Source organism: Gossypium raimondii, chromosome 7 (assembly GCF_025698545.1).
Source record: "Gossypium raimondii isolate GPD5lz chromosome 7, ASM2569854v1, whole genome shotgun sequence".
In the NCBI taxonomy this organism is placed as follows: domain Eukaryota; kingdom Viridiplantae; phylum Streptophyta; class Magnoliopsida; order Malvales; family Malvaceae; genus Gossypium; species Gossypium raimondii.
Genome location: NC_068571.1, coordinates 18,742,913 through 18,760,098, shown reverse-complemented (window position 1 = coordinate 18,760,098; position 17,186 = coordinate 18,742,913). Strand labels below are relative to the sequence as shown.

The window sequence follows — 17,186 nt, the reverse complement described above, 5'->3', positions numbered from 1 at the left end:
GAGCATATCTATTATGGATTGATATTGTGACTAAAAATTTCTATTTGATTGGTTTCGATTTAAGCATGATTTGGCTTCTAATTTACTCGTCGTTTTATTAACATTCACTGAGCTTTTTAAGCTCACACCCTCACATTCGTGCAGTTAACCGATGGGATTGAGGAGCTGAGGAGCCGAGCAAGAGCGTTCCAAGAGATTAAGAGTTCTAAGAAATTAAGGCTTGGTAGACATTTAGTTACAAATTTTAGAGATGTTACTCGGGTATTGTGGAACTTCTGAAACTTGGTTTAATTTTGGCTGTAATTGGACTTGGACATTGGACATTTTTAATTTTGGAAGTTTTTATAATATCATATATGCATGTTTGAGTTTGATTATTGAATAATTTACGGTGTATTGGTGCTTGATAACATGGTGATTGATAACATAGTGTCTGAGGCATGATGTTTACACTAACCATTGTTTAAATGAAGCTTCCATGGAGTGGTTTACTAGCGACTAAGGTATGCCACTTGTTTGAATTAACCGATGGGTGATATGCATGAAATTGAATGTTTAATTCTATTTAATTGAGGCTTAATTGGTGTTAATAAATTTAATTGAACATGTATGAATATGTATGATATTTAATTGTAGTTAAATCGGGTTTAATTGGCCATTAAAATACTCAAAATTAGGTTTAAAATCAAATTTTTTGCACAAAAAAATTGCAGTGGACTGTTGTGGGTTTGAATTTTGGTCTTTTTAAATTGATTCTCTAGTCTTTTAAATTACAAATTAGTCATATAACTTGAAAAGTCTAATTCGAGCCTTAAATGATAAGGAAACTGAATAAAATTTTAGAATTATGTTTGTAATTGATAAAATTTGTTAGAAACACACTCAATTTAATATTCGGGTATAATATTGATAGTTTGAAATTGTTACGATTTAGTCCTTAATGTTAAAACTTGAATTAAACATAGAAAATAAACTCGGATTAAGATGAAATTTTAAGGCTTATATAAACTGGCTAAAAGAGGGTTGGTAAATGTATAGATCTAAATTTGGGTTAGTTTAACCTTAGGTGGTAAAATGATAAAAATATGCTTAGGTTAAATTACTTAAAAAAAGTTTAAAATTGGTTCAAAAATTGCTTCCACATTAATAAATAACTAATAAATGGATAATATTGAGGTGTTATAAGGTTGGGATGTAACACCCCTAACCTGTCCCCATCGCCAGATTAGGGTTATGGAGCATTACTGAACAATCGAAAACATTTAAACTTTAAATCATTCAATAATTTAATCATAACATAAACCGTTCATAAACATGCATATTGTCCCTAAGTCGAGCACTCGAGGCCCTAAAAATAACTTAGAAGTAATTCAGGACAAATTTGAAACAATTTGGAAAGTTTAGGAAAAATTCACAAAAATTTGGAAACAAGGGTCACACGGTCGTGTGCCACACACGGCTGAGACACACGCCCGTGTCTCAGGCTATGTAACCCTCGAACTAGGGACACACGACTATGTCCCAACCCGTGCCCTCACCCGTGTAACTCTCTGAGTAGGGTCACATGGCCGTGTCACACGCCTGTGTCTCAGGCCGTGTGGACTCAAAATTTACCTAAAATCAAGCCATTTCAAAACCATGCCATGCATAAACATTCAACCTATTTAATCACGCTTTAAAAGGGATCTAAACAACATCCAAGCACAGATCAATATGCCATTTCAAGATCCTAAATCAACTAGCTAATATGTCATTCAAAGGAACTACAATTATAACAACATAATAATTCCCAAAATATGTGAACATTACTTGTTTCCATGCACAAAAAATTCATTCTATATGTGCCTAAAACACATCACAATTGACTAATTCCAAGCCAACATCTTGTGCCAAAATGCCATGCACAAAAATTCTCAAAAATGACCAAAAGAGCTAGTCTAACCAAAAACGCGCCGAAACAGGGAGTATAACACGAGAGTTTGCAGCAAATGCTGAACCTCGGCCTACTCGGGAAAAATGTATATATCACACCACCTCAATCTCCACTCCAATCCCACACATAACACGCCAACATTCGGTTGTACTCTATCCAACCAATCCAAGTATTGAAATTCAATAACATTTCTCAAATAACTTTGCATCATCTATAATAAAATATATCTATTATATCATATCATAGAATCCAACATTTCATATAGATGTTAAATTATAAACCGTACTAACTTACCTGGATGAATTGTAGTAGCTGTAGAAGTTTAAAGACTAATCCGCAATTTTTCCTTTTCCACATATATCAACAGGGTCTTGATCTAAATTTAAAATTCCTCAATTATTAGCTTACATTTCACATTCCAATTCACATAACATTTTATACCCCTAACTTTTACAACTTTTACAATTTAGTCTCTTACCCCAAAAATCATCAAATTAACCATTTTTCTCAAGTAAAAATTATAGACAAATATACTAGGCCCTTAAAAAAATCCTTATTAAACATTAAATTCACTATCAAACCTTGGAAATTTGACATTTTCACAATTTAATCCTTATGTTAAAATCTAACAAAAATCACTTCACAAAACAACCAAATACCACAATCAAAGCTTCAACCACAAGTTTATCATAAAAAACATTCAAGATTCATCAATGGAAACTTCTATAATTTTTAACAGATGAAAAAACGAAGGTACGGGCTAGCTTGACCTAGTTGCAACGATCTTAAAAACATAAAATTCATTAAAAACAAGGCTTAAAAGCTTACTTATTCAAGAGAGTGAACTTGCCAAACCTCTAGACCTAAGCTTTCATGGTTTTTTCAGCTATGAAGAAGAGAAATGAAGAAGAAAATGTCTTTTACTTCATTTAATTTTGTTTTTATTTTATAAAATTTACCATTTTGCCATCAAAAGATGTAACATTTTATAATTTTCATCCATAATGCCATCCAATGTTAATGCTAGCATCTAATTGCTACATAGGTCCCTCCTAATTTAGTAGTTAAGCTATTAATCATTTAAATGTAGTAATCACTAAGTTTTACACCTTTTTGAATTTAGTCATTTTTCTTAAATTAACTACCTAAACGATTAAATTTCCTAACCAAATTTTAATACGATCCTAATGACTCCACAAATATCTTACAAATAATATTAACAAGTTGACACGATGGAAATTTGTGGTCCCGAAACCACTATTTTGTCACCACTGAAAAATAGGTTGTTACACAGGGTGTGTCTTGGAAGGTCGTTAGCAAGAGAGTCACTTAGGTGGCTAATGTAACGCTTCGAATTTGGGCTGATTCATCCCGTTCACGTTTGGGGTGTCACAAGACTTTTCTTGGAGGTTTGCGATTCTTTTAGACAATAAGATGCCCCTGAATATGCCTTAAAACTCAAACTATTTCTCTATTCTTTAAGAGATCGTGCTAGAACATGGCTGAACGCTTTATCATCTAAAACAGTATAATCATGTAATGATCTCTATCAAAGATTTCTTCTGTGATATAACCCACCCAATATGAATGCCAAACTGAGAATTTGAAACAGTCGCACTCACTGAAGGGTGCACTGCTATGTTGACAAATAAATTGCCTCAAAAGTTGAAGGACCTAGGAAGCTTCACAATACCTTTATCAATTGGCAACCAATATGTTGGGAAGGCCTTGTGTGATTTAGGAGCGAGCGTAAATCTTATGCCCATGTCTGTGTTCAAAAAGCTAGGAATTGGTGAAGTAAGACCTACCACTATAACCTTGCAATTAGCATATCGATCATTTGTAAACTCAGAAGGTACAATCGAGGATGTCCTGATAAAGGTAGATAAATTCATTTTTCCTGTTGATTTCATTGTGTTCGACTGTAAAGATGACAAAGATGTGCGTATTATTTTTGGTAGACCTTTCCTTGTAACAGGTAGGACTATGATTGATGTTCAAAAGGGAGAATTAACAATGAGGGTGAATGATCAACAGATCACTTTTAATGTTTTCAAGGCTCTGAAATGTGTTGATGATATTGAAAAGTGTCATGCTGTCAACTTGTTAGATTCTTTTGTGGAAGTGGAATTTGAGAAAGATACCATGATAAAGAGCATAGTGAATCAGATTCAGTTGATATTGATGATGAAGAGCCATTAGGACACCACAATGAGTTGCTAGAATCCAAACTAATTATCAATAGACCTGGAAAGAGGTTTGACACATTTAGATTTATTTGCTCGAACTTTTAGCCCTTTTAAATTTTCTATAGAAGAACAACTGACCTTAGAGTTAAAACCTCTAACTTCACAGTTAAAGTACACATATTTAAGAAAGGATAACACGCTAACCATAGTTGTGTATGTTAAGCTGATTGATGAGCAAGAGGTTAAGTTGTTAGCTATGCTTAAGAAATTCAAAATGGTATTAGGTTGGAAAATCGCATATATTAAAAGAAATCAACCCCACACTCTGCATGTACAAAATCCTACTGGAAGACTGCCATGGCCATTCTATTGAGCAGTAGAGAAGGTTGAACTCCATTATGAAAGAGGTGGTGAAGAAAGAGATAATCAAATGGTTGGATACTAGCATTATCTACTATAACGAGATTTTTGTGCAAGTGCACAAAGTCATTCAAGTAATAAGTAAGTAAAATGAGTTATCATCTCCACGAGTACTGTGTATGTTAATAAATTATCTACAAAATTATAAGTTAACAATTTGGTGATAAAAACACATTAATTTGAGTGATGATAATTAAACTAGATTAATTTAACTAAATACAATATTGATCCCTAATGTAATTTTAAATTAAGTATGCAAAATTATCTACATGTATGAATGTATTTTAGCAATAAACTTTAACAATCAATAACATGTATAGGCTAGGATAATTACATTAATCAACTTAATTTATTTTCATCATGCTTAATAGTGTTCAAAAAAATTCCATGGCAACTCAATCTTTCATGAGTTTAGAAACCAAATTAAGTATTTTCGGATCTTTTACTTAGTGAGACATGCATTTTATTGATCATGTTAAACTAATGGTTTCTTAGTATTTATGCGAGGTAACAAGGACATTAAATTTGAAACAATTTAATCACATAAACCTAGAAACTATGCAATATAATAAAGCTAACTAAAGATATTATGAACCTCTAATTTAGTCGGGTTTAATGATCTAAATTGAGCATTGCACTTTTCAATTATGTGTCTACTAGCCATCATCTGGTTAGGATCGCTTAGCTAATCTGAATGCATCCAATCATGTATGAGTGAAATTGATCTTGATTTTAATTGAAAACGTGATCGACTAAGGCATAAACTCGTTAAACATGAATCAAACAAATATTATTGAATTAACATAATCATCTTAGGTAAAAAAATTAAGCTATCATTGTTGATTGCAAGATTAATAGACACTTAGAAAACATGTTTAAATTAAACCAAAAGGAGGAAAGAGTAAACTCTAATTCAATTCAACAACCTTTTGGATATTTTTGACTGAGGTATTTCTCGATCCGCCTGTTGCTACTTTGTTAAGGGTTTCTCAAGGTGGTGACCAAGAGATGGTCTTGTCAAGGCTTTTGTTGGCTAAAAATGGAAGGAAAATGGAATGGCTAGGTGTAGGGAAAAGGAAAGAGGACATTAAATTTGAAACAATTTAATCACATAAACCTAGAAACTATGCAATATAATAAAGCTAACTAAAGATATTATGAACCTCTAATTTAGTCGGGTTTAATGATCTAAATTGAGCATTGCACTTTTCAATTATGTGTCTACTAGCCATCATCTGGTTAGGATCGCTTAGCTAATCTGAATGCATCCAATCATGTATGAGTGAAATTGATCTTGATTTTAATTGAAAGCGTGATCGACTAAGGCATAAACTCGTTAAACATGAATCAAACAAATATTATTGAATTAACATAATCATCTTAGGTAAAAAAATTAAGCTATCATTGTTGATTGCAAGATTAATAGACACTTAGAAAACATGTTTAAATTAAACCAAAAGGAGGAAAGAGTAAACTCTAATTCAATTCAACAACCTTTTGGATATTTTTGACTGAGGTATTTCTCCGATCTGCCCGTTGCTACTTTGTTAAGGGTTTCTCAAGGTGGCTGACCAAGAGATGGTCTTGTCAAGGCTTTTGTTGGCTAAAAAATGGAAGGGAAAATGGAATGGCTAGGTGTAGGGAAAAAGGAAAGGGAAATGGAATGAGAGAAAATAATGTAGAACGTAGAATGAGAGATGTGTTATGAATGAAGGGATGAAGAATGAAGGACGGGTAGTGTGGTATTCATAGGTGAAGGTGAGGGTGAAGTTTACTAGAAATAGAGTTAAAATCCCTCCATCTTCTCTATTACATGGCTGACCACAAATTATGGAAAGGGAGGTGGTTTGATTGATTATTTCAAACATAAAATCATGTTATAATTAGCATAAAGTGGACAATTCCAAAGGATTAGTTTGTGTGCTAATTTCTGATTAAATTGTAATTGCAGGGCCCTCAAATGAAATATCCCAAAGCTAATTTTTTGGAAGTCATATGCTTGTGTCGAAATTGGGCTTGACTCCCCCTTGTTGGACAGTTACATGATCCAAAAATTAATCAGACATGTCCACTTTGTAACACACTTTAATTGGGTCAATTTAGCATCCTTATGACCCAATTTTGCATGGTATTACCATCCCAGTAAGGTGTATGTGTCCATGTCCATGCATCCTTATGGTAATCTCATCTTCCATGGACCCACTGCATAATAAAAATCATATATTAATAATTAACATGAAAATAATATAATTTATGCACACAAATTATGTAATAAAGCATAATTTCGTATAATTCATAAATTCATGTCTCATATTAACATTTAAGTAAAATCCACTGCATGTCTACTTCCAAAGAAATTAAACTTTCATGGCAAATAGTACATAAGACTAACGAGCATACAAGCATTCCATCACTAAAGTTAACACAAGAATAACTTAGATAAAATCAAAAATCATGCTTGCATTTGAACAAACGTATGAACAAAAATTCTCTTTGAACATTCATTCATTCTAGCATACTTAGTGAAAAGATGGGAACATACTTGCAAAATTTAAAATTTCATGCAAAATGTTGCCTTACCCTCTTTAAAAAGAAGCAATGTCCTCATTGCGAAAACAAAGTAATGAATAAAAACTAAACACGAAGTAGGGTTGTAAGAAAAGAGAGGCGTGTCATAAAGATCCCTGAAGTACCAAGTCTTTCTTAACAATCTAATCCTAGACATCTTCGTTCTCATTACCACATTACTTCACTGTTTCTAATGAAGAGGCATAGAGCTTCATGCTTGCAATATCCTATTTATTATACGAAAGCAAAATACTAGCTAGGAAATAAAAATAAACACCTAAAAAGAAATAAATACTAAAGACAAGAAATTCCCCCCTTTTATTTATTTGACTTATCCCCCTCGTCTTCTTCGTTTGATGCTTGATTCTTACTTTCATCTTCATCTTCCTTCCATGACTCGAAGATATAATCTGGGAACTCAGGAACAAAATTATTAGAAATATTTTTAAAAGTAATTCGTATAGAATCATCTCTAATATTTCCATATTTCTAGTAAGCTTGTTGTTGGTTAAGCATAAATTTCATCGTGTCCATCATAATTGAAAATTATGATGTCTTTATAGTATTTGAAGAAGTGGGCATAGGAACAGTCAACTCAGGATAAACACTTGGTTCAACGGGCTCATCAGCATTCGTCTCCTCTCTTGGTTTAGAAATTTCTGGTTCCTTTATCAGTTCTGGATTGTTCGGTTCTTCTTCAGATTTTGTTTCTTCTGTCTCATCAACTAAGTTAGCTTCTGGTTCAGATTTGTTCAATGAATCATTAGTTTCTTGTTTGGTTGGTTCACTTGGTGCAATTAGGTTTAGCTTATGGACATTCTCCACTAACCTTTAAAGATCATGGGCTGTGATGCAACCTTAAACATACGGACCCTTCAAGTTTACTTTTGTTTTAACTTAGGCCCTTAAGCAAAGTGAAGTTATCAATGATGGGAAGTAAGCACTTCCTGTCTTCTTTCTAGCACAATCGTGGATCTTTTTAAGAATAATCTTCCTAAAATTGATAGAAATTTCTGTCATTATTGCATACAACAATAGTATTCATTCCATCGAGATGGTGGAACTATGTGAGATAGGCATAAAACTATATCGAGCAAAGTAGAACCATACCTTAGCCACTGATTTTAGTATTCCCTTTTGCAAGAATAACTACCATAATTTCTTATCATCCATTGGGATCCAGGATTTATCATAACATTAAGCACTTGTTGAAGAAAATCCCAATTTATATTTATCATCATGGCAAAGTACTCATCTTCTTTAACATCAAGTGGGTTAAACAAATCATTAATGGACTTAGAAGTTAGGGGTACCTTCTTCTTGCAAACAATAAATTCAATAGCATATGGCATAGTTAGGTTGGCATAGAACTCTCGAACTAACTCCTCTTCAGGCAATGATCGTGCATCGCAAAAATAGTTCCAATTGAGGGCATCAATTGTCTTTCATATTGGCCATGGCACAACCATCTTATCATTGCTCTCCAATTTGAAACCTTTTTCCAGCATCATGGATTGATTTTTGAAGATGGAATCAAACCTTTCTTTTGCTTCCTCATATTGGATCATAATTGGATTTTTGGTAGAGGTCTTAGAAGATCTAGTTCTTTTGCGAGCATGGTGATTTTTCTCAAAAAACAGGTAGAATTTCGACAAAAAGAAGATAAATGAAATCAGCAAGGGATGGTAGCAAGATGTTTGCGATGGTAATAGGCGTGCGGTGTCGATAAGGTTGTTCCGACAAAAGACTTGTGGCGACAAATAACGAGGGTTTTGTGGGAAGAGAAGGAAATTAGGGAAATTCTTCAGGATGTAGGCCAACGGCTAAAAGGAAAAAGAATGAGTGGCTAGGGTTTAAGCTAAGTGCTTGAAGGTTTGTGAAAATTATGGTGGTAGAGAGGGGTTTATATAGTGGTGAATAAGGGCAAACTTATAGTAAAAATTTAGCTACAAGGGTGACTTGGGTGGCAAGTATAAAGGAATGGAAAAAGTGGTGACAAAATTAGGGTTTTTATGGAACCCTTACATGACAAGGTGGAGTAAATTTCTCCTCTTTTTTGTTACAAGCCTTGAGCTCAAACTGTATTTACAAAACTAGCCTGCCTAAGATAAAATAAACTGATTAGTACTTGGGCCAATTTGACCCCTTTATTAAACAAATAAAATAAAATAAAAACAAATATTAAAACGAAAATAAAATTTTCAAAGTTAATTAGAAAATTTCTTCTCAAAAGATTACATTAAATTAATTCCCCTTCAGAAAATTTTCTAAATTAATATTAAATTAATATTACCACAATTGTAGTTCCTCTTTTATAGGGTTGGTCCCTCCCTCTCAGGACACACATTTTTCTTCCTCTTTTTCAGGGTGGTTTATCTATTACAAGTATAGTTGGCTAAGAGTGACGTGGATTGAGTGCTGCATCATCCTCCTAGAATTGCCATGACATTCGTGTTGGCAATCTAATCAACATTTAGTCATGGTAATATTTCACTTCTTTCATTTTCCTATCCTTTTTCTCTTCTCTTCTTCATCCTGCACCTGCTGCCAACCACAAACAACTCTTTTCTTCCCCAATAATAGAAGTAACAAATAATAACATGTATAACGCAATCCAAGATTTGTTATGTAATGTTCTAAAAAATCTAAAAATGCAAACATATTGACTTAATTACAACGAATTAATTAAATCTAGAGGCTTGAAATATAACTCTTTTCAAGAGTTATCACACCCCGAAACTTGAATTATTGCTTGTCCTCAAGCAAACTGTATATGAGTATGTACGGATGCATGAATATTTTCCAGAACACATAGTTACCATTTGCACTGTTGAACCATGTGAAGTGAAGTATATTTAATACCTCTATTCTCAGCAGTCTTCTAAATAAAAAACAATTGGTTCTAGTTTTATAGTCTTGTTTAGCAAATGAAGTGTAGAAAATGTTTCCTTAAAATAAAAGTTCCTAAATAATTATGCAATTTTGATTATAGTAGACCTCTCCATATATATTTAAAATATCATTCCTCTAAACTCTATTTCACTATTCTCACTTATTAAGTCATTTCAAAATTTTAATCATAAATATTATTTTCTATAGGAATTCATCTTGTCACATGATTTCTTTACTTGAAAATCTCAATAGAGCACACTAGATTCCCAAGTAGTATATCATACCACAATTTTAATGTATTTCACTCATAAAGCTAAGGCTCTTAACTAAAGAGATGGATGGATCAAAAAACTACCTTCTTAGCTAATCAACCTATTACTACAATGGAGTGTCCCTAAATTATTATTAATTTTTTTTACTCACTCGTATTTGAACTTGTTTTTTATCAATAATACGATGGAGCAAACAAAGCATTACTGACTTACTCAACAGTTTCAAACATTGGAGTGTAAAACTATTGATAAGCTATTCCTTATCATTTATAACCAAATTATTGAATTTAGGTTCAAGAAATGCTAAATGCATTAAAAGAATCCTATTACAAACTTAATTGCATTTATACTTAAGTTGTTCTACTTTTAGGAACAAATTTTCAAACAACTATCCTAAGCTAACCATGCTTAATCAACTTCCACAATTTTCTAAATTAGTCGAAAAGTTATTATCCTTATTGAACATCAGTGATATCAATATACTCACTATAGTTTGACAGTTATTTGACATTTGTATATAATGGCAAAATGAATGAGAAAATGCATGAATATTAAAGCATTTATCTATGGTATACTTTATGTAAAACACAACACACCCCCAAACCTAAGGGATGCATTGTCCAAAATGCATGAAAAATGAAACATGTGAAAATGCCAAAACAACAACTAGCAATTAGAAAAATGTCATGGCAACTAAATATGAATGTATGAAACATATAGTATAAAATGATAGAAGAAAACAAAAGCTTGGCAAGACTTAGGGTTACATTATTTGGGTTGGGTAGATTTCTTGGCAGCACATTTGAAGCGCTGCATCCATTTTATTTCACCAACATCATCTTAGACAAATTTTTCAGCAATTCTTTGATAGCGCTTTCATTAGCTGGTTAATAGGCACCTCTTCTTCGTCAGCAGTGTCTGACTTCGTGAGATCATCAACTAGTTGATGAACTGTACGCTCTTATTTTGTCATAGATGCATTAGCCGACGTAGTGGTGGTGTCTGCAAGTGTAGTAGCTTGAGTTACATCATTGTCACCCTTCTTAGATTCAACATGGAAAGATTTAGTTTTCTCCGCTTCTCCTTTTTGTTCTATGGTCTTCTTCTCCATAGTAGTTTCTTCGTCATTGTCATCCTCCTTCTTTGGCTCCAACAACAATTCCTTAAGACAAATAGGGAATTAAGGCATGGGTCGGGTAAAGTTCTTCTCAAGTGATTTGTTCATGGTCGTATCTCTTTATCAGATATACCACCCAAATAGAGCCATTTCCTCATAAGCTCGGCAAAAATCAGTGGTCAACCTTTTTTGGTGTTTCTTCTATAGTATAACAATCATTTCTAGAAATCGTCCACTTTGTTTCCTAGACACATAAATCTATCAGAACTTGTTGGAGTCCTTCAGTGGTCATAGACTTGACAAATTAGGCGTGTTCGTCTGGGCTGCCAGATAACCCATATTGTGAATTAATGGAGTCTTCATCAAACAACATCGATACACTGCACACATATATAAAAGCATTGTTCAGAGAGGTGAGATGAGCATAAAATTCTTTCACTAACTTGGTGAGAACGTCATCGGAGTGGAGACAGAAGATTTGCCATCCATGTGTCTTTACTACAAAAGAGATAGCTTTAGAGTAACCCATAAATGGAGCATCTTGAAAAAGGAAATCTTTTACAGAAAAAATTACCGCTTTGATATGTTCTAGGTATACTTTTCTTCCTTCATTTTGCTAAAAATGTTCGTGGAGGCACAAGGGTGGAAGAGGATAGTCCTTGGCGAGCCATTGTATTGACAATAGTGACTGGAAAAATAAAAAAAGATGAGGCCTTTACAGTTTGAACAGAGTAAAAATAGAGAAAGTTGAAGAAGATGAAATAGAAAAAAGGTTAGAAAAGAAGTGAAACGACTAGGGTAAATGTGAGAAAAAATTTAGTGATGACATGGTGGCTAAGATTAACCTATGAGTGTGCCCTGACACAGACAAAAGAAAATTTAAGCGAGAAAAGAAAAATAGCTAAAAAATTAGTAAATTAAAATTAACTAATGTAGTGAATGGGCTGGTGTCTACAACCGTGGGCCAGAATGTGCCGGGAAAAAAATAACAAGTAAAGAAACTTAATGAAGAAATGCAACAGAGAATTAAAAGCAATGAATAAAATAGAATAAGAAAGAAATATTAAGCAGTTCGAAAAGTGATGGAACTTTTATCACCAACTATAGGGGCTCGAAAGTAGTGCTTTAATCGTTGAGCATTAACTTTGAAAATGGAACCAATCTTGCTGTCTTTACCTTCTACAGCTCCATGAGGATAAACATGTACTATCTCAAATGGACCAAACCAACGAGATTTCAATTTCCCAGAAAATAATTTCAGTCTAGAATTGAATAACATGACCTATTGTCCAGGTGTAAATTGTCGTGGAAAAATTTTGCTGTCATGCCATCGCTTAATCTTTTCTTTGTATAGCTTGGCATTCTCATAGGCTTGTGCTTGAAATTATTCCATCTCATTCAACTCCAATAGTTGGTGGGTACTAGCAGCAATCTAATCCACATTCAATTTCTTAATTGCCCAATATGTCTTATGTACAAGTTCAACAGGAAAATGACAGGGTTTCCCATAAACAAGATTGAAGGGCGACATCCCCAATGGTGTCTTGAATGTAGAGTGATATGCCCATAAAGCTTCATCCAATCTAGATGATCAATCTTTTCAGTTAGGCTGACTACCTTTTCCAAAATTTTTAATCTCACTATTAGAGACTTCTAGCTGCCCATTTTTTGGGGGATGGTATGTCGTGGAAACTTTATGTTTAACTCTATACATGTTCAGAGCATTAGCAACTAATCTGCAATCAAAATGTGAACCTGTATCACTAATTAGAGCACGAGGAGTACCAAACCTGGTAAAAATATTCTTATGGAGAAATTTCAGTATCGATTTGGCATCATTTGTTGGTAAAGAAATAGCCTCAACCCACTTGGAGACATAATGAACGGCTAAAAGTATGTAAGTATTGCCCCAAAAAGGTAGGAATGGTCCTATAAAATCAATTCCCCAAATGTCAAACAGGTCCACTTCTAAAATAGTTTGCAAGGGCATCTCAAACCTCCTCGATAGATTTCCATTTGTTTCACAGTGATTACAAGCTTGACAAAGTTCATGAGCATCTTTAAACATGATTGGCCAACAAAAACCAGATTGGAGAACTTTTGTCGTAATTCTCATGCCCCCAATGTGCCCTCTGGGTGGTGTTGAATGACAATTAAATAAAATACTTTGAATCTTGTCATCTAGAACACACCTCTGAATTATCTGGTCTGCATAGTGTTTGAATAAAAATGGCTCATCCTAGTAATACTGCATGGCATCATAAAGAAATTTTTTCATATTTGATTTGTGAGGTCAGATGGCAACAGACCAGTAACAAAAAAAATTATAATATTAGCATACCATGGTAATGCCATGGCAACTAGCAGTTGCTCATCTGGAAAATCATCCTAAATGCACTTAATATTACCGTCTTCATTTCCTACTTCAATCTGAGACAAGTGATCAGCCACCTGATTTTCTGTGCCTTTTCTATCTCTAATTTCTAGATCAAATTCCTACAATAACAATATACATTGAATCAACCTCAGTTTGGTGTCTCTCTTTTTCATCAAGTATTTAATAGTAGAGTGGCCCATCTAAACTGTAACTTTGGTGCCTACTAAATAAGCTTTGAATTTTTCGAAGGCAAATACCACAGCTAACAGCTCTTTCTCAATGTTCGTATAATTTAGCTATGAATCAGTCAACGTATGGCTTACGTAGTAGATAGCATGAAATACCTTGTCCTTCCTTTGCCCAAGTACTGCCCCAATAGCAAAATCACTGGCATATAAGGTTAAAAGGTAAAATCTAATCTGGTGCTATGACTATTAGTGCTGTGACTAGCCACTTTTTCAACTCTTGAAATGCTTGTAAGTACTAATCATCAAAATTGAAAGGTCTGTTGCGTTCTAACAATGTCCACAAGGGTTTTGAAAATTTTGAAATATCTTAGATGAATCATCTATAGAATCCTACATGGTCAAGAATATTGTGAATACCTTTAACTGTGGACGATGGTGGTAATTTCTCGACAACTTCGATTTTTTCTTTGTCGACAGCAATTCCTTATTGTGAAATTTTATGTCCCAGAACAATGCCTTTATAGACCATGAAATGGCATTTCTCCCAATTGAGGATAAGGTTAGTTTCTTCACATCAACAAAGAACTAACTCCAGATTTTTTAAACAATCTTCAAAAGTATCGCCAAACACTGAGAATTCATCCTTAATAACTTTTAAAAATTTCTCCATCATGTCCAAAAATATCGCCATGCAATGCTGAAATGTTGTAGGGCATTGCATAATCCAAACGACATTTGTCAGAATGCAAAAGTTCTATAAAGACATGTGAATGTGGTCCTCTCTTGATCAGTAGGAGCTATGGCAATCTTGTGATACCTCGAATAACCATCTAGAAAACAATAGAAAGCTTTCCTTGCTAATTTATCTAACATCTAATTGATAAATGGTAAAGGAAAATGGTTCTTCCTTGTTGCTTTTTTAAGCTTCCGATAGTCCATACAAACCCTCCATCTCGTGACAGTACGAGTAGGAATGAGTTCATTGTTATCATTGCTTACCACAGTGACCCCCTTTTTTAGGTACACATTGAACAGGGCTCACCCAAGAACTATTTGAAATTGGGTATATGATTCCAACATTCAGCCATTTGATAATCTCTTTTTTGACAACTTCCTTCATAATGGGATTCAATCTTCTCTAATACTTGATAGATTTGACATGGCAATCCTCTAGTAATATTTTGTGCATACAAATTGGTAGACTGATTCCTTTCATATTCGCAATCGTCCATCCCAATACTTTCTTAGATTTCTTCAAAACTTTCAATAATTGGGCTTCTTGATCTAATGTCAATGCCATAAAAATAATTACTGGAAATGTGATGTTGTCTTCCAAGTAAGCATACTTTAGATGTATTGGAAAAGACTTCAATTCCAACATAGGAGGATCTTCTATGGATGACCGAGGAGGTGTAAAAGAGCGATTTGATAAATTTAATGATTTGAAACTTCTCCTCGCTCTATTCTCAATTTGCTTAACATCTATCAATTCACCAAGCTTTTCAATCAATTTTACTTCAATCAACTCAATTAAATATGTATCATCATTGCAATTATTATGATAAAACTCAGTAATTTCTTCTTGAACTATTGTGTAACAATCTCCACAGCGTGACATTCTTCATCTGTATCTGCACACTTCATAGCGTCAAAAACATTAAATTTATATGTTGATCACTAACTCTCATAATTAATTCACCTTTCTGAACATCAATTAATATCCTGTCGGTTGCTAGAAAGGGTCTCTCAAGTATGATTGGTACCTCTTTATCAGCCTTACATTCCAAAAAAATAAAATCTACTGGAAAAGTAAATTTTTCAAATCTTACCAACAAGTCTTTTATTTTACCTTTTGGATGTGCATATGAACGATCATCTAATTACGAGCTTCCTGAAAACATACATAGGCATTAGATTTATACTTCCACCTAAATCAAATAGTACTTTGCCTACATAATAGTTTCCAATAGCGCAAGGTATAGTAAAAATCCTTGGATCCTTTAGTTTTTTTGGCAATTTATTTCTCGGCATTGTTGTGCATCCTTCAGTGAGAGCGATAGTTTCAAATTCCCCCAACCTTCTCTTCTTTGATAAGATATCTTTAATGAATTTCAAAGAGTTAGGCAATTGTTCCAATGCTTCCACTAATGATATGTTGATATGTAATTGCTTCAGGACATCCAAGAATTTCTTGAATTGGAAATCTTGCTTAGATTTTTGGAAACGCTAAGGAAAAGGTGGTGGTGGCCTTCCTTCCATTTGTTGACTTTGTTTTCCCGTGGCATTTTTATTGGCAATGCAAGGCGAATCTACTTCAACATTTTTTGGTTACTTTTTTCTTTGTAGCCTGCTCCACTACTGGTTCTGAATTCTTCTTATTTGTGAAATTTGAACTACTTTCTTCAATAGTGGTGTCATTAACAATTCCTGATATTTGCGTACCACTTTTGAGTGTAATGGCTTTACACTCTTCCTTTCCTTGAGATCGTGAATTTTTGGTATCATTCAGTAGTGCTCCTTGTGATCTTGAGATTAATGCTTTGGCAATTTGCTCCACTTGATTCTCTAAAGCTCAAAAAGATGCAGCTTGACTTTGAATGATAGCATCATTCTTGACCATATATTTCTTCAATAGATCTTCCATCGATAAAGAACTCAAAGCTAAATTTTGCTAAACATGTTTTCGTGGCATGAGTTGATTGTATCCTGGTGGTGCACCCACAACATTCTGTGGAATAGCAGTGTTGGAATTTCCCACACTTGGATTACTCCAACTGAAGTTAGGATGTTGCTTCCACCCGGGATTATATGTGTTGGAATATGGGTTGTTGTTGCTGTGGTTAAAATTTCCCATAGAATAAACTGAGGCTGGATTTGATGGGCATTCATCAAAAATATGATCTTATCCACAGTAAACACATGCTAACTCGGCTGCTTTTATTTCCTGCATTGTAGCTTGTCTTCCTAGTGTTTTAATCATTTTCGTTAAATATGATATCTGAGCTGTTAGGGAAGTGATCACATCAATTTCCATTGCTTCAAAAACTCTTCTGCCAGTACGTACTCTGGTAGTGGGGTATTCGTAATCATTGTTTGCAATCCTCTCTAGAATTTTATATGCTTCATTATATGATTTATCCAGCAAAGTCCCAATGGCAGATGCGCCAACCACCATCATTGTATGCGCATTTAATCCATTGTAAAACATTTTCACTTATGTCCAATATTGG

The 17,186-nt window shown here is 33.8% G+C and overlaps 1 protein-coding gene across 1 annotated transcript; it reads left to right on the top strand.

Annotated features, from left to right (window-relative positions):
- Positions 1-3,571: 3,571 nt before the first annotated feature.
- On the top strand, positions 3,572-4,135 carry LOC105763430 (uncharacterized). Its single transcript, XM_012581667.1, has one exon. The coding sequence runs from the start codon at positions 3,572-3,574 to the stop codon at positions 4,133-4,135; it is 564 nt and encodes a 187-aa protein (XP_012437121.1).
- Positions 4,136-17,186: the final 13,051 nt, after the last annotated feature.